Source organism: Schistocerca gregaria, chromosome 1, assembly GCF_023897955.1.
Source record: "Schistocerca gregaria isolate iqSchGreg1 chromosome 1, iqSchGreg1.2, whole genome shotgun sequence".
NCBI lineage: Eukaryota > Metazoa > Arthropoda > Insecta > Orthoptera > Acrididae > Schistocerca > Schistocerca gregaria.
The window spans coordinates 857,020,232-857,039,266 of NC_064920.1; the positions used below are offsets into that span (position 1 = coordinate 857,020,232).

The following is a 19,035-nucleotide window of genomic DNA, read 5'->3' on the forward strand; positions in this document are numbered from 1 at the left end:
GGTCGGGTGAGAGACGTTTTTCCTAAAAGAGAAACCTGGTTTCTCTGATTAATTGAGAAGCTTTCTTATGAATATCGGCGTTCGCTTCTATCAACCGCTGCTAAGTTTGTGGGATATTTTGCGACAGACTGTCTTATTCTCACATTTAAATTTCTTTATCCTCTAGCTGGAAGTTTTGAACTACAGTGAACTGTGAGGCCCAGTTCCCAAAGTGTCAATGTGCAGACATGAACTTACATTGTTGCGTTTCGCTATGTCTTTGCTACAAAATGATCACCCAATTCACGATGTTTCATATCCTGCAGAATTTTTTGAGTTTGACGAATGACGTTGTTTTAGAATGTTTTCAGAATTTTGTAACACAATCCTGGTCTTTATTTTCCTTGTCTGTGCCAACACTCGTAATTATCAGGTGCGTATAAGTTACTACTCCACGACAATACAGACGGGAAGGCTCAATGTTTCCATCTTTTTCCCCTTGATGTTTCCGTCCGTATCTCGTACGCATCCGTCAGATATCCTTCTGGAAACTTTGTTCGTTTTCTTGGAGGTAATGGTTGATAAGAGAACCGCTCATTCCCTGGAAATCAACCAGTGGTGACATTACTTCATCTCTCGCTGCCAAGGCACTATCATTTTCTTCATCTGATGCCTTTTCATCTCTTAAAAGTGTAGTAAACTCTAGTGGTACAGCATCTTCTTCTGTCAACTGTTACTCTTCTTCTGTAGGTACATCTTCTACAGTACCAAAGTACTCCATCAATAGTTTCACAGCTACTGATTGTCTCGTTTTTTAAAATTGTTTTAGGACACAAAACTGCTTCGATCATAAGCGCCCATTCTGTGTCATAGTGAAGGGTAAAAAACGGAAATTTAAATCAGCAGCAATGGGAGCGATACACAAGAAAGAGGGAAACTATAAACGAAATGAAATCTTAGAAAACTGCTGTTGAAGGGGGGTTGTTTTCCCCGGAAAGAGCTTCAAATTACCGATGTCACCTCACCGATACTGACAAACTCAAGGACGCGATCGATTGAGCTCGTGTGATCTGCTAAAAGGGAAGATACATCAGGCGACAGCTGTAAACTGACGCGTAGAGGAGTAAAATAGGGGCAATGAAGTAAAAGGTGCCCCACCGTCCACGGTTGAGAGCAATGGGGACAAAGCGGGGGAGGATCGCCACTTAAAAGATTTCGACTGCTAAAAATACAGAGCCCAATCCGTACTTAAAATTACCTCCTTCCGACGACGAGGCCAGGAGGAAGAGGTCCGAGGAAGAGGTTTTATGTCCCGTAATTTATTATCGGGAAGTGCACAATGTGTGTGCCATAAAAGAGCAAAACAGCGACATAAAGTGCTCTATAGATAGCCAGAGGGAAGCACGCAAACAGTGGGCCGAGGAAGAGAGACTTAGCCTTGGCGGCTCTTATGGCTGCCTCGTTTCGGCGTATGCCAACATGCCCTGGGATCCAGAGGAATGCCACAGAGACATCCCCCAAGTGGAGCATGTGGATGCAGTCCTGAAGTTCAGAAGAGAGCTGATCGAATCCCAGCGTATAATATACTGTATCCGCTTATGGCGGTGGATGTATTGGTCATCCTGGAGAACAGGTCAGTGTAAATAAATGTGGCATCTTCGTTGTCAAAGAAAATCTGATCTACTCTAACATGCAGATCTGAGGTGTCGTGGCCACTTTGCTGCTTGCAGTGCGACACGTAAATGCAGTGTTCCAGTAAAGAGGGGAAACCTATCACCACCTCCCTGCTCCTCCCTCTCCTGTAAATACCATTGCAGCATTGCAGTTTTTCTTTCTAGCCAGTTTAAAATCAAAAATAATTCTGATTTCGTAGACTTTCCCGGCGTAATAACTTCTGATATTCTTCATGGGTTTGCAGCCGGATCATGTCGTCGTCCAGAGACAATATTTCGCCGGACCAGCTGGCCGCCATCTTCAGGTAAGTTAATGCAGTGCACTGCCTCGCCGGAACTGAATTCCAGCCACAACGACGGAAACCTTTATAAACCATGAACAGAGCACCGCGTGTGCGTGAGATGACTTGAACGTATTTTCTTTTTAATGATGTATATTTTGAGCAAACTGACGGGGTGGCTATGGGGAGTCCACTCTCCCCCATAGTCGCCAATCTTTTATGGATGACTTTCAGGACATAGCACTTAAAACTTCCTTTCATAAACCAAAGTATTTTTTGCGATACGTTGATGACATTTTTATGGTTTGGCCACATGGAATTTGATGCTCTGAAACGCTTCTTAGATCATTTTAATTCTCTACATCCAAGTATTAAATTTACTATGAAAATTGAAAGTGATGGCAAAGTTCCGTTTCTTGATGTTTTAGTTCAAAGAAAGGATGATGGGACTTTTGAACATAATGTGTGTCGGAAACCTACTCATACTGACCGCTATCTTCATGCGACCAACTGTCATCCACCACATCAACGTAGTGGAGTTTTTGCGGACTCTGGTGAAAAGAGCTTATGCCATGTCTGACGAAGAACATTTGAAAGAAGAACTTGATCATTTGAAGATTGTTTTTAAACAGAATGGATATACGGAACAACACATATGCCGTGGTCTTCAGTTTGGTCCGTCACTGGAGCCAATAGAGGATACTTTTGAAGCTGTTGCTTATTTACACTTTGCGGGAAGTATATCATCCAAAATTTCACGAATTTTAAGGAAATATAATATTAAAAGTGTTTTTACGCCGGTGGCCAAGACTAGAACCCTTTCTGGCTCAGTTAAAGATTATTTGGGCTTGAGGAGGCCCGGGGTTTATGAAATTCCGTGTCACTGTGGAAGGAAGTATATTGGTCAAAGTATTCAGGACCGGTGTGTGGAACATCATCGGCAAACTCGGTTGTTCCAGCCTGAGCAGTAGGCAGTGGCGGAACATTGCCTTAATGAAGGACACAGGATGATGGGAATGTGCTCTTATAGAATCGATTGAAATTAGATTATCCACTAATATTATTAACAGGGATAAAGAATTTCTTCTAAGTAAGATATGGATTTTGTCCGACATTAAACAACAACGGTCTTCTTTTCGATCATTGGATTCTTCCAACTAGTGGTGTTGCGATTTATCGTTTCTCCCACCGGCGCGCTGCTTGTCCACTTGCCGCCAGGAGGCGCTACCCATCATTTGACGCACGCGCGGTGCTCTTTTCATGGTGTATAAAGGTTTCCGTCGTTGTGGCTGGAATTCAGTTCCGGCGACGCAGTGCACAGCATTAACTCACCTGAAGATGGCGGCCAGCTGGTCCGCCGAAATATTGTGCCTGGACGACGACATGATCCGGCTGCAAACTCGTGAAGCATATCAAAAACAATTCTGCTCTGTTCTCCGCGACAACTACGGTGACCTTCCCTCGTCAGTCAGCGGCTGCGTTGCAGGTGCGGTACGTGCCGCAGCAGTCGTGGACGTACGTGCGCAACAAGCGGTGCGAGTTCTCGGTGGAGGGCCCGCCGTGGCGCGGCTGGCTGGAGGCGCCCCGGCACTCGCTGCCGCGCGGCGCCACCTGCCGCTACGCGGTGCGCGCGCCGCCGGGCCGGCGCGTCTGGCTGGCGCTGCTCAAGTTCCACGCGGCCGGCGACCCGCCGCAGGGCTGCGACGCCGCCAGCCTCGCGCTCTTCGACGGAGAGCTGCCGCCCGCGCCGCACGCCCTCTGCCTCGCCGTCGACCGCCAGTGGTGAGCGCCGCCGCCGCCGCCGCCGCACTACGCCACACTTCACTACACCGCAGTGGCAGTGCCGCAACTAGGGCACGGCTGCCAGGGCGCGTGTTCTCAGCCCCTTTCCGTGGGGCTGCGTTTTTGTTACCAGCGAAAGAAATCAGGTTCGGCTAAAGAAAAGTGGAAGCGGGATGGCGAAGTAGGACGGGGAAGACGAATAAGTAATAGTAGACGAGAATGGACTGGAAGGTATTAAACCAGTCGCATATACACTACTGGCCATTAAAATCTCTTGCCCAACGTAAAGTCCCGAGCGACTGGAAAAAAGCGCAGGTAGAATGGTAGAAGGACGGATCCTCAAAATTACAGACCAATATCCTTAACATCGGTTTGTTGCAGGATTCTCGAACATATTATCAATTCGAATATAATGAATTTCCTTGAGACGAAGTTGCTGTCCGTGCATCAGCACCGCTTTAGAAAGCACCGCTCCTGCGAAACTCAACTCGCCCTGTTTTCATATGATATCTTGCGAACCATGGATGAAGGGTATCAGACGGATGCCATATTCCTTGACTTCCGGGAAGTGTTTGACTCGGTGCCCCATTGCAGACTCGTAACTAAAGTACGAGCATATGGGATTGGCTCCCAAGTACGTGAGTGGCTCGAAGACTTCTTAAGTAATAGAACCCAGTACGTTGTCCTCGATGGTGAGTGTTCATCGGAGGTGAGGGTATCATCTGGAGTGCCCCAGGGAAGTGTGGTAGGTCCGCTGTTGTTTTCTATCTACATAAATGATCTTTTGGATTGGGTGAATGGCAATGTGCGGCTGTTTGCTAATGATGCTGTGGTGTACGGGAAGGTGTCGTCGTTGAGTGACTGTAGGAGGATAAAAGATGACTTGGACAGGATTTGTGATTGGTATAAAGAATGGCAACTAACTCTAAATATAGATAAATGTAAATTAATGCAGATGAATAGGAAAAACAATCCTATAATGTTTGAATACTCCATTAGTAGTGTAGCGCTTGACGCAGACACGTCGATTAAATATTTGGGCGTAACATTGCAGAGCGATATGAAGTGGGACAAGCATGTTATGGCAGTTGTGGGGAAGGCGGATAGTCGTCTTCTGTTCATTGGTAGAATTTTGGGAAGATATGGTTCATCTGTGAAGGAGACCGATTATAAAACACTAATACGACCCGTTCTTGAGCACTGCTCGAGTGTTTCGGATCCCTATAAGGTCGGATTGAGGGAGGACATAGAAGCAATTCAGAGGCGGGCTGCTAGATTTGTTACTGGTAGGTTTGATCATCACGCGAGTGTTGCGGAAATGCTTCAGGAACTCGAGTGGGAGTCTCTAGAGGAAAGCGAATCGCTACTGAGGAAATTTAAAGAATCAGCATTTGAGGCCCACTGCAGTACAATTTTACTGACGCCAACTTACATTTCGCGGAAAGACCACAAAGATAAGATAAAAGAGATTAGGGCATATAGGCAGTCATTTTTCTCTCGTTCTGCTTGGGAGTGGAACAGGGACAGAAGATGCTAGTTGTGGTACGAGGTATCCTCCGCCATGCACCGTATGGTGGATTGAGGAGAATGTATGTAGATGTAGAGTAGATGAAGAAAATTGCTACACCAAGAAGAAATGCAGATGATAAACGTGTATTCATTGGACAAATATATTATACTAGAACTGACATGTGATTACATTTTCACGTAATTTGGGTGCATAGATTCTGAGAAATTAGTACCCAGAACAACCACCTCCGGCCGTAATAACGGCCTTCATACGCCTAGGCATAGAGTCAAACACAGCGTGGATAACGTGTACAGGTACAGCAGCCCATGCAGCTTCAACACGATACCACAGTTCATCAAGAGTAGTGACTGGCGTATTGTGACGAAACCAGTTACTGGCCACCATTGACCAGACGTTTTAAATTGGTGAGAGATCTGGAGAATGTACTGGCCAGGACAGCAGTCGAACATTTTCTGTATCCAGAAAGGCCCGTACAGGACCTGCAACATGCGGTCGTGCATTATACTGGTGAAACGTAGGGTTTCGCAGGGATCGAATGAAGGGTAGACCCACGGGTCGCAACACATCTGAAATGTAACGTGCACTGTTCAAAGTGCCGTCAATGCGAAGAAGAGGTGACCGAGACGTGTAACCAATGGCACCCCACACCAACACGCCGGGTGATACACCAGTATGGCGATAACGAATACACGATTCCAGAGTGCGTTCACCGCGATGTCGCCAAACACGGATGCGACCATCATGATGCTGTAAACAGAACCTGGATTCATCCGAAAAAATGACGTTTTGCCATTCGTGCACCCAGGTTCGTCGTTGAGTGCACCATCGCTGGTGCTGTTGTCTGTGATGCAGCGTCAAGGGTAACCGTAGCCATGGTCTCCGTGATGATAGTCCATGCTGCTGAAATCGTCGTCGAACTGTTGGCTCTGTGATCGAGACGTGACTGCACGATCCGTTACAGCCTTGCGGATAACATGCCTGTCATCTCAATAGCTAGTGATACGAGGCCGTTGGGATCCAGCACGGCGTTCCGTAATACCCTCTTGAACCCATCGATTCCACATTCTGCTAACAGTCATTGGATCTCGACCAACGCGAGCAGCAATGTCGCGATACGATATACCGCAATCGCGATAGGCTACAATCCGACGTTTATCAATGTCGGAAACGTGATGGTACGCATCTCTCCTCCTTACATGAGGCATCACAACAACGTTTCACCAGGCAACGCCGGTCAACTGCTTTTCGTGTATGAGAAATCGGTTGGAAACTTTCCTCATGTCAGCACGTTGTAGGTGTCGCCTCCGGCAGCAACGTTGTGTGAATGCTCCGAAAAGCTAATCATTTGCATATCACAAAATCTTCTTCCTGTCGGTTAAATTTCGCGTCTGTAGCACGTCATCTTCGTGGTGTAGCAATTTTAATGGCCAGTAGTGTAATTAAACTGACTGTCCTTCGAGTGCTGCAGTGAGGGCTGTATACATTGCAGGACTCTGAAACATCGTAGATATATTCATCAACCGCTGCCCTTGCAGAGTATACTGAAAAAAATAATAGTCCCACTTTCTGCACTAGGTGAAACAATGGCGCTGTAAGCAATCAGAATGTGAAACATTTCCCGTTTTGTGGACAGTATGCTGTTCGTCGGTAGGCGACGTGCTTTGCTTCCTTTTGTGAAGTGACTGTTGGTGTAATAGCAGCGCTGCATTGCGGTAATATTGCCGACGCAAACAGGTACGAAAAGGCCTCGTGACAATAAATGGGTTAAAAAGTACGATCAATAAATTTGAAGAGAGAAGTGAATTAAGTGGTGCAGCAAGGAGTGGGAGGTGGCCTGTTCCCATGGCAGTTGATGAAGTAATTACAGCTGACAGTGCAGCACTTCCCTCAAATACTGCAGTCTGTGCTCGAGCTGTATCACACGGATTGTCTCTCATCTCGTCAACAGTTCAAAAGGTTTTGCGGCACATTTTACACTAGTACCTTATAAGATTCTGAATGTGCACCGAATGAAGTCCCAAGATATGCTGCAACGCTGTGACTATCCCTTCCTTTTTTGGCGGTCATGAAAATGGGCGACATGTCGTCAGTAAATATCCTTTGGATGGACAAGGCACATTTTACTCTGCATGGTCCAGTGAATGCACAGAATTTTCGCATATGGGGTTCTACTCCACCGAGCTTTTGTGCAGGGCTATCCACTCCACTCATCTTATGTGACTGTGTGATCATGGAGATCCCATATCCTAAATCTGTATGGCTTGCGGTCGTGGGGATATCTGACAGGTCTTTTCTTTCAGCGATGTATCCAGACTCTTCACGATCTGAAGGATAGCATACAACAATACGACACTCTGATTGCACCGGATATGCCATGAGTAACTGTCCACCATGCCATGTTATGGATGCAAGACGTTGCTGATTCAGGAGACCATATAGAACACATGTTGTAACGTATAACCATATCCTAATAAATGTGGCAGAACCACCATTATCACCATTTGATCGTTCCTCCCTGTTCTTGCATTCTGACAGCTTACGGCGCCGTATGTTCATCTGGTCGCAAAAAGTCAAACTACTATTTTCTTCAACATACTCCATGAGCACACCAATTAATGAACATACCTATGATGTTACAGCGTCTTACAATGTTCACAACCAACACTGCAGCACTCAGAACACCATCAGTTTAATTATAACCACCTGCATGGAAGTAAATCATGAAGAGTTTTTGGCTGTATTGAATAAAAGTTCCATAAGAACCACTTCAATCGATTTCAGAATATGCATTTCATCATCGAATGTATCTGTTCATAATAAAATTACCATAAGCAAGCACCATAAAGCAAAACGTTACTTGTATTTAACAAAAATTTCTAGTTTAAAAAACTTAATACAAGGGTGACATAATATAAGTAATCGCCACCATGTTTAGTGAACTATCAAACAGTTGTTGCAGCAACAACCCTCCTTGCAAGACTAACAACCTATGGTAAGGCAGGAAAACTAGCTGCCTAAGAAATTCTACTGCGAGTGTTGCATTATTGTTGAAATAGCCCGATGTGTGACACCATTCCACTTCAGTGGAGAGCTAAATTTCTTCACGCTACACTGGCTCGGTCCCCTGCGTGTCTAAAGATCGGGTCCTGCCACAAAAATATTACGCAGAGCGACTAGAAACACGTAACAGTGCCTTGCCTCTGATTGCTACTGATGCCGAGAGCACGCAAGTTGACAGTCCCATTTCGGACAGCCAGCTTAGTCTACATCCAGCTGCTTCATCCACTAGCTGTTGGTTTGCAAGCTGCTCGTAGGCACAGTTCCAGAAGGGAAGCACCTCCAGGGTGACTTCATCTGGTCTCTGTGCATGTCCGAGGGGACGTGCACAGCAACTCGCCACGTGTTTCATGGGCTGCAGAAGTGGGCTGCCCAGCACAAGCTTGATCGCTGACTGCTGGCGCGTGACTTCAGGCTCACGAAAGTGAGGCCACCACCAGCCACTGAGGCACCACTCCTGCCCAGCGTTCAAGTGCTATCACGGCCAAACTTGCTGGTTTTTTTTTTCTACACTGACGTAGGCACTGCAGCCTGGGAGTCAACTCATGACATCAAGTACCCTCCATCAACCATTTTGGAGTATCTTACTGGTAAAGAATACACTACCTAGGCGAGCTCTTCTGATTTCGTGACCACCATGTTGCTGGTATTACACAACCCAACACTGTGCACACGCCATCCTGGTTTAGAGAGGACGAGACTGGCAATTACTGACGTCCACACCCTCGACGATATTGCGAAGTAAAAATCATTAATTTTCAGCCATAGTTACAATACATTTTGTAGTGGCCTCTGGCCAGCTCTTTCAGGTCACCGTCTGATCGCTGCGTAAGCACTGCAGATAAAAGCAACCAACTGTGTCAGCATTACACCACACCACCCAGTTTCAATAAGTCGGTATAACTACCTGTTCTGGGATCACATGTGTTATCGAAATCTCGGAGACCACTTGAGCATTATGAGAGAGCGACTACGTAACACCTGTGGTGTCTACACAACAACAAGATGTTTCAAAGCTCATACAGATAGCGACCATCCAGCCAGCAAAGGGCATCAAGCCTGAAACTGTTGTAGTGTGGGATACCTCTGTCTGAACGACATACGTGTTGTCACTCAATCACCACCCACTGCTTCAGCCACCAACTCCATTTCATCGTACGAGAGTACCACTTGCCCTACGATTCTGCATCTAGCACCAATTGGGCCCCAGTACCGAAAAGAACCCTGCTGGCCACAGACCCACTTAGCAACTGTTGACCCCAGACACTGCCAGCCAGGCATCATGAGTCAGAGTTCACTCCCTGGATGAGATCGCATTTACTGCAAGCCACTGCCGGGTAGGCTGTTGAAGTCACCAACTCGCTGTCTTGCCTCAATATATGGGTGCACCTCCAGCACTCGCTAGGCACCAGTTGCCTCACCGGCAGGAATGCCCTGCACCCAAGCTACACTCTGTTGTCCCTGGCAATGGCTGGGATCCTGACAGCCCACCATCACCAAATACCGTGTGTCCGACACCTACTCTGGCAGCTTGACCTCGGTCAGGAGCACCACTGCGCGCTCTAAAAGATCAGTAAAAAGATCTGGGTACAACATGAGCTTTGTTGAATTTGCTGCTGCTGCACACTTCAGAGCCCGTATGTGAGGAGGAGGTCAGAATGGCCATACTGAAAAGCCTACATCTGCTCCTCGACCATCGAACGCGGGTTGTACTGCACAACACTGCTGACACAATTAGAATTTGTACATTTCTAACTTTTACTTTTGATATTTATAGCATACATGACAGTGATGTGTCGACTCATGTCATCTATTCGTTATTCCTATAATATCCATCTTAACATTTTATTATGAAACCCTCATAAAATTTACAACTGCAGTTGGAAACATTTCGCGATTTCCGCCAATCTGGTGTTGTCCGTATAGGGTGTAATATAGGGCATTTTGTACTTATTTTGTACGTGACATTTCTTGAAATTGTAGCATGGGTAGGGGTTGCTCTTAGCCGTATTGAAGGCAGTGAACCCTGAAGAACAATCCCAGTCCTTCATATTGGGGACTCGGCCGGAGGTTGGCATCCCACCGCAGTAAAAATAGGTCTTGCCACGTTTCCCAAGCAAAATAAAAAGGCCAGGAAGATCAAAAGACATCGACTCTGGTTAAGAAAAAGGGCTCTGATTTGTGATACATGGAATGCTCAACGGTTACAAGGAAAAATCAAGAATGTAAGTGAAGAAATGGATCTACTAGAAATGGATATCCTGGTAATGAAAGAAACGAAAAAGAACGGATCTGGACAGGAAGTAATTAGAGATTATATTCTGTTCTGGAGTGCAAAAAGTGAAAACAAGGAGTAATTAACTGAAAAGAAGTGAATGAAAGGATAACAAACGTAAAATAAAATTTCATGGAATAAAACTGGAATTAATTATGGCCCTAACAAAAAAGCGCCTGAAGAGAAAAAATGGGATGATTTACAATAAATGGCTGACGACTGTCCATATACAGTAATTGGGGACTTAAATGGACGAACTGAAAAAAGATTAAATCATGAAGTAGAACGCTGGAGACAAGATGTAGAAAAAGATAACTGAAGGAGGTTTATTAACGTCCGTAAGGTTCAGAAGCGTACTGTTATGAGTCGCTAAGCCCAGCAGAAAGAAATATTATGTAAGTACACCTGGTCCAATCCTCCAAGGAACATAAAATTCATTATGGACTATGTAATAGTGCGGGGGCACCCGATAATTAATTTGAAAGCTGTAAGGACAAAAAGAGGCATAGAGCGTGGCTCCTATTATTTTATAGTTACATCAAAAATTGATTTTCTGTTTAAGCCCAAGATGGAGCAGGTGGAAAGAGAGGGGGATGCTGGAAGTAGGACTAGGGAGGATCCAAAACATAGGATACACCTGCTACAAGGAGAAATAGTGAAAGATCGTATTAGCAAAGATTACATCTGAGACCAGATGTAGTGAAGCAGGTTTGGAGTGCTAATGAGTATTACAGTTGCCTGGAACAATCAGTTAACGTAGCAGCGGAGGATGCTTTAGGAAGGGACAGAGAGAGAGGTAAGTTCTGAATGGGCGACCACAGAGTTGTTGGAGGCGTTTGAGGAAATGAAGAAACTATATCATATACGGTTAAGCTCTGGGAGTGTAGAGGCCCGGAATAGGTACCAGATACATCAAAAGAGAGCTAAGAAATTAATAACAAATTGTAAGGAAGAGGAATGGGAAACTTATGTGGGGAAATATAAACCTATACTAGAGGAAGAGGTAAAACAGATGCTGCAAAAGGCAAGAAATGGAAAGCCAAGTCGACCAGGAGGAGTTGTGATGCAATTGTGGAAACATGACTCCCCTCAAACGGTGATGCATTTATAGAAATTGTTCAATTAGACTGCGGAGGGAGAGGAAATGCCAAAAGAGTGGCGTGTATCATACATATCTGCTACCTATAAAAAATGAAAAAAGAAGCATCCAAATAACTGTAGGGGAATTGGTGTTAAGGGTTCTATCAGCAGACATTTTAGCGGTGTACTAAAACACAGGCTGGAGAATGACATTAAGGGAAAGATGTGAAAGGAATAGATAGGTTTCACAATTGGAATATCTTGTACGGATCATATTTTTACCCTTAGGCAAATAAGTGAGAAGATGTATTCTAATGGTCAGGAAGTGCATCTGTGGATTTTTAAAAAAAAAGTATAAATCTGTACACATCAACGGACTATGAGAAGCGATGGAGTATTTAAGTGTAGAAGCACAGCAGATATCCCAAGTTCAAAGAATGTACCAAACATCGCACGCACCATTTAAAGTAGGGAGAAAGTTGAGTGAGACATTCCAAATATAGAAAGGATTTAGACATAATTGCGGCATGTCGCCGGCTCTGTTAAAATGTGTGTGCAGTATGTATTTGAACAGTGGAATCAGTCATGCGGACGTATGGAGTTTCCTTTGCAGCATGGTACTATCTACTCAGTATTATTTGCCGAAGATCACATACTGACCATACAAATTAGAACGCCAAATATTAAGATAAAGTAGTTATTGGAAGCATTTGAACGAGGCAGACTTAGAATAAATATGAGAAAAACAGAATATCCAGTAGTGGGAAGAGATGGAAGGGAAACAGTACTGCGACAAGGAGCTATTAAAAATGTAGACTAGTTTAAATACCAAGGATCGATTGTCCATTCCTCGGGAACCCATGAAGAAGATGTGGAATGCAGGATCCAGCAGGCAATACAAGCAGTTATAAAGTTCTGTGGGGCCGATCAATATCAAAGGAAACAAAGAAGAGGTTTCTGCAAGCAGTGGTGGAAAGTATATTAACATACGGTGCAGAAGTATGGACCCTAGGAGAACGGCAGAGACTGAGCGAGGTGGGACAGTGGTTACCACACTGGACTCGCATTCAGGAGGACGACAGATCAAACCCACGCATGGTCATCCAGATATAGGATTTCCGTGATTTCCCTAAATCGCCCCATACAGATGCCGGGATGGTTCCTTAGAAAGGGGCCGGCCGATTTCCTTACCCATCTCCGACACAATCCGAGCTTGAGATCCATCTCCATCTCGTTGTAGACGGCACGTTAAACCCAATTTTTCTTCCTTCCTTCCCTTCTTCCTTCCTTCCTTCCTTAACGAACGAGAAGTAGAGTACAGGCAACAGAGATGCGTGGAATAAGGAGGACAGTGGGGATATATTCAGAGCTGAGAAGAAATAATGAATTTAAGGAAATAACGGAGATGGAACAACCAGTCGTGCAAAGAATTGGGAATAGACCTCTTCAGCGGTATGGCCATGCACGGCAATTGGAACGAGGAAGATAGCCAGAAGCAATCCTGGAATAGTCGCTGCCAGGATGGCCGAGATTAATATCGAGAGCGGGAGTAACTGGAATGATAAGAAAGAGAGATCTGAAGGAGGGAGACAGCCATGATCGTGAAAGCTGGCGAATGGGGATACAGGGCAACTGCTGCAGAGTGGAGGACCCCTGATATTACTATCATTATCATTATTATTATTTTTATCATTATTACACACCATTGGAGACCTTACAGTCCCAATTAACTAGTGTATGAACTATAAACTTCGACTTCCCGTGAATAAAATATGGAGTAGTAAAATTTACGATTGTTTAGTAACGAGGTAACAATTGTGAAGATAATCGTTGTCATTAATTTACTAAAAACGAGTATTATTAGGAATATAATTTTCAGTAAGGCGTTGCATGAGACAAGATCCAATTATCTGACTGTCTGTGTTAACCCTACACGAAACATGCACTTAAAAACCGCACACCGTCTTAAAATTAAAAAAAGTAAAACTATTTGGACGTAAAGTCTTCGTCTTGCTTTAAAAACGGCAACACTAGATTCTATGTTACGGTTGATGATATTACTGCACTGCTACAAAAGCTTTGCTGTCCTACAGTGGTAATAACGGTCACATCAGCTTCAAGCCCCATCAGCTGCCTCACTGTGCACTGGTTAGTTCAGTAACGAAGTATAATACAACTCTAACAGACTACACTGAGCCATCAGCCGTCCCATAGCATGTTAGAAGAAACACAAAGAGACAGCTTCCGAATCGTTGCCTATGCAAAACTGCTCGCATCCACCGCATTAAGATTAACTTTACAAAAGAATCAAATACCGTTGAAGGAAGCATTACCACTTTCAGCCGTTTCTGTTCATTATAGAATCTGTCTTTGTCATTTGCCGATTTCCTGTCTAGTTGCATCACCCATAAATCGTTTTCTCCATCTTTTAGCGGATAACTAGTCTCAGATATAAGTGGAACAACCTTCGGTTTACCATAATTACCCAATGTAAAAGCGTCTGCATGATCCTTTCACCTTCTCCGAAATTTTCTCCCCGTCTGTCCTACACATTTCATTTCACGCAATGCACACTGTGTTGAAATAGCACTTCACCGAGATGGATTGAATAACGTACCTAATGTACAAACGGGCGACAGTGGCAATACTTTCTCCAACGGCGTACTGGAACTTTTTTAAGCTAAGCATTAATACGGCATACATTGAGGTGACAAAACTCTTTGGAAAGCAATATGCAGGTATACAGATGGCAGTACTATCGCGTACACGAAGTACAAAAGGGCAGTTCATCGGCGGAGTTGTCATTCATAACTCAGGCGATTCATGTGAAAAGGTTTCCGACGCGATTATGGCCGCACGGCGGGAATTAACAGACTTTGAACGGGGGATGGTAGGTGGGGCTAGACGCTTGGGACATTCCATGTTGCAAGTCGTTAAGGAATTCAGTATTCTGAGATCCACAGTGGCAAGAGTGCGCCGAGAATACCAGATTTCAGGCATTATCTCTCACCACGTACAACATACTGGCTGACGACCTTCACTTAACGACCGGGAGCTGCGGCGTTTGTGTAGACTTCTCAGTGCTAACAGCAAGCAACACTGCGTGAAATAACCGCAGAAATCTATGTGGGACATACAACGAACGTTTTCGTTTGGACAGTGCGGTGAATTTGGCGTTAATGGACTATGGAAGCAGACGACCGACGCGAATGCCTTTGCCAACAGAACGACATCGCCTGCAGCGTCTGTCTTTTGCTCCTGTCTGTATCGGTTCAACCCTAGAACACTGGCCAGGGCAAATAAGTCCCGATTTCAGTCGGTAAGAACTGATGGTAGGGTTCGAGTGTGGCGTATAACCCACGAAGCCATGGACCCAAGTTATCAACAAGGCACTGTACGAGCTGATGGTGGATCCAACATGGTGTAGGCTGTGTTTTACAAGGAATGGACTAGGTCCTGTAGTCCAACTAAACCGATTAGTGAGCGTAAATGGTTGTGTTCGGCTACTTGGAGACCATTTGCATCCATTCATGGACTTCATCATTCCAAACAACAGTGGAATTTTTTAAGTTGACAATGCACGATGTCACAGTGCCATAATTGTTCGAGACTGGTTTGAAGAACATGCTGGATAATTCAAGTGAATGGTTTAGCCCCCAGACCATCCGTTTATGGGACGTAATCGAGAGGTCAGTTCGTGCACAAAATACTGCACCGGCAACACTTCAGCAACTATGGACGGCTATAGAGACTGCATGGCTCAGTATTTCTGTAAGGGACGTCCATCGAATTGTTGAGATCATACCACGTCCAATTACTGCACTACCCCGGACAAAAGGAGCTCCGACACGACACTGAGAGGTATCCCACGACTTTTGTTACTTCACTGTATGCGAGCGGTTTTGGGCAGGTAATAGTTGGTAATTTGTCCCTTCATGTCTCTTCTAACACGCTGTGCGACGGCTGAAGGCTCAGTGCGGTCTGTTGGAGCCGTATACTTATTTACTGAACTAGTCAGCGGATCACGGGAAGGCATCTTGTGGGACTTGAAGCTGGTGTGATTGGTATAACAGCTATAGGACAAACACGCTTTTGTGGATGGGCGATTATATCAATTAACGGAATTGAGTATCTGTTGGTAGCGTTTTTTAAGTAAGACGAGGACTCTATGTCTGACTTTTTTTTGTCTGTAGGTGCTTTTTAAGTGAATTTTGATGAAGAGTGAACAGAGATAGCCAGATGATGGGAGGCTAACTCCGAAACGCCTTGCTGGAGGTTACATTCTGAATAGTAGTGGCTGTGTGCTAAATTAGTTATAACGCTCATTTTTTAGGTTTTTAGCTTATTGCTGTTTGTTAAATACGAGTAATATTACGCCTCGTGCACCCTTAAGATACTTTTATTGCACACAGATATATCTCATGATGAAATGTACATTGTATATATTATCAACATCAGTAAAGTGCAGGCTGATGAAGTGTATAACATTTCACATAGTAAAGTACATTGCGCCTCCGTCTCCCCCAGATGCCATCGTCAACAACGATGGAAACATTTAAAGTGCTTGCCTTGTTTTTCGGCTACCCGTTACGCCAAGTCAGCCACTGCAACGAAAGTGTAAAGAGTATATTTTAAAGATGACTCTTTCTGGTCTCTATGTCTTTCACTGATCAATGAAACCATGACGGAAAAATTTCTATTTTGTTGCAAAGAGAGCGTTTTTGGTTTGAGTGTTTTACCAGATTTGATATCGTATCAGCGACATATGTACCTTTTATTTCATTGTAACGTTGTGCCGATCTCTATAAACAAATATACAGGCTAAGAAGTAAGATTAAACGAAAAACGGGGAGATATGGGCGGGAAAAGGGGGCGCCGAAAGAGAAGTTTGTTCTCGATGCCAATTACCCTTCTTGCGCCACTGTAAACTGGTCATGAGGGCGGAAAAATGCAGCTAGTGGCACTCTCGAGTCACTGCGGTCTCTCTCCCCCACTCTCCCTCCCTCTCTCCCTCCCCATTACATTACACTTTCTCTCCAATGGCTAGCGATTAATCCAAGATTTCAAAGTACACTTACTGCTACCTCTAGTCGATTGCTTACAATTAAACTTTCCTTATTGAACAAAAAGAAAGATCAGGGATTAACGCCCTGTCGATGATTAAACGATAAGAGGCAAAGCACAACGTAGGATTTGGGAATGTCGGTGAAGGATGTCGAGCGTGTCCTTCCACAGGACGCATCCCAGCATCCCCCACAGGCGACTTAGGGAAACTGGCTGGATGAGAATCGGAATCCCACTCACGCCAAACTCAAATCCGCTGTCTTATCCAGTTCGAAGTCATTCTTTTCTCAACGTCAAAATTTTGATGAAAATACGCTTTTCGTGGTTTCTGTGAAATTCAAGTACGAGTTTGAGATTTCAGTAAATAATTAAATGTTTTTCGTAGTATCACTTGCCAGGCTACATTTTAGTTTAATTCTACAGTAGTCATTTTTATATCTCTAATTTCTTCGCCAACAACAGATGTTAAGCTCTCACAGAAAGACATGAAAAGTGAGCCTGTAACCAATCTCTGCTCTCCCTCTCTCTGAAGTTAATTGCTTTGTCGGTGACCGTTTTAAAATTGATACTTACTTCATCATTTCACTCTCATCTTTGTATGAATTAAACATCACCTTTCCGAGAAAGTGCTACTAGCTGCAATCCCAAATGACACAATTACTACACACATGGCATCATTTATTAAAAGGCTAAGCTGAAATCGTAGTATAATTTCGTTTCTTAGTGTTTTTTGTAAATAAATATAAATAAATATCTAACTGAAATTTGTCAAAATTTACTAGTGTTGTGAAGTTGCACTTTTTCTAACAGAAGTTCATACGTTGCACATGTAGTCGTTTTTGTCTTAAATAAGATTGGCGATTTAATATTATTTCTTTTTGTGCATATGTTTTATATAATGTATTCTGTAAATCATTTTAACATAGGTCTGGACACAATTATTGATTTTCAAATAGAAATACTTAGAATGTGTTTTCGGTGTGACAGTTATAAGCAAAGAGAAATTTTAATGTAAAATATGAACACGTAATATGAGTAGAGTCCTCGTACAATGTTACTAAATACGTGTACGAATGTTGTAATGAAAAGTACCTAGAGCTGAAAACTCGATTTGTTAATAACTATATGATAAAGGAAGGACCGTACCTATTTGTACCATCTATCACAAAGCCAGAAAAGTGGTCCAACTAAAACATTCATATTTCTTTTCGTACTACGCGAATATATAGTAAAAACGGGGATTCCTATTTTTAAAAAACGCAGTTGATATCCGTTTGACGTATGGCAGCGCCATCTAGCGGGACAGCCATAGCGGCATCTGGTTTCCCCCTTCAAGCTGGACAAATTTCGTTCTTTGTAGTTTTATCGTTTGACGCTTATTTCGTGAGATATTTGGCCCAGCCACGATCAATGGACCACCCTGTATATATGCAGGTTGAGCCAAGAAGAAAGGTACATGCTTTGAGGGGTAAAATAGTATAAGTGATTCTGAACAAGGAACTTCATATGGACGTATGCCCTATTTCGAATGGTTTCCGAGATAGAATACATTTAATATCACTTTTTTACGTTCTTCTTGAATAACTCGAAAACCACGCCCTCCAGTAAAAGCGTGTCGCCGTAAAATTAAGCCTAATTAATTTTCTACAAAAAAGTCCTATTCATTTTTTTCTCTAGAACTAATGGTTTGTGCGAAGAGAGCGCGAGAATGTTGAAGAGCTCCGTCTACCGGCATGCGCTATAGGTTACATAGTTTTTGTAGGCCAGTTTGAGGTAGTTTCCCGACTTGATAGCCCACAAGTATCCCGTATCAAACTGTTCGCCTCAATTGGCTACCTCAATATACTACCTCAAATTGGCCTACAAAAACTTCATTATCTACAGCGCATGCGCGTCGAAGAGTTTTTCAACATTCTCCCCCTCTCTTCGCACAAACCATTCATTAGTTTTAGAGAAAAAAATGAATAGGACGTTTTTGTAGCATATTTAATATAGTTTAATTTTGTACTGCGACGCGTTTTCGCTGGATGGTGAGGTTTTCAAGTTATTCAAGAATAACGTTGTTGTTGTTGTTGTCTTCAGTCCTGAGACTGGTTTGATGCAGCTCTCCATGCTACTCTATCCTGTGCAAGCTGCTTCATCTCCCAGTACCTACTGCAACCTACATCCTTCTGAATCTGCTTAGTGTACTCATCTCTCGGTCTCCCTCTACGATTTTTACCCTCCACGCTGCCCTCCAATGCTAAATTTGTGATCCCTTGATGCCTCAAAACATGTCCTACCAACCGATCCCTTCTTCTAGTCAAGTTGTGC

At 44.0% G+C, this 19,035-nt stretch overlaps 1 protein-coding gene across 1 annotated transcript in view; it reads left to right on the forward strand.

Annotated features, from left to right (window-relative positions):
* Positions 1–19,035, forward strand: part of LOC126278200 (uncharacterized) — a 483,044-nt gene that overhangs the window by 352,645 nt on the left and 111,364 nt on the right. The window contains exon 7 of the mRNA XM_049978165.1: positions 3,420–3,715. Within this exon, the coding sequence (XP_049834122.1) occupies positions 3,420–3,715 (296 nt within the window). The remainder of the gene's footprint in view (positions 1–3,419; positions 3,716–19,035) is intronic.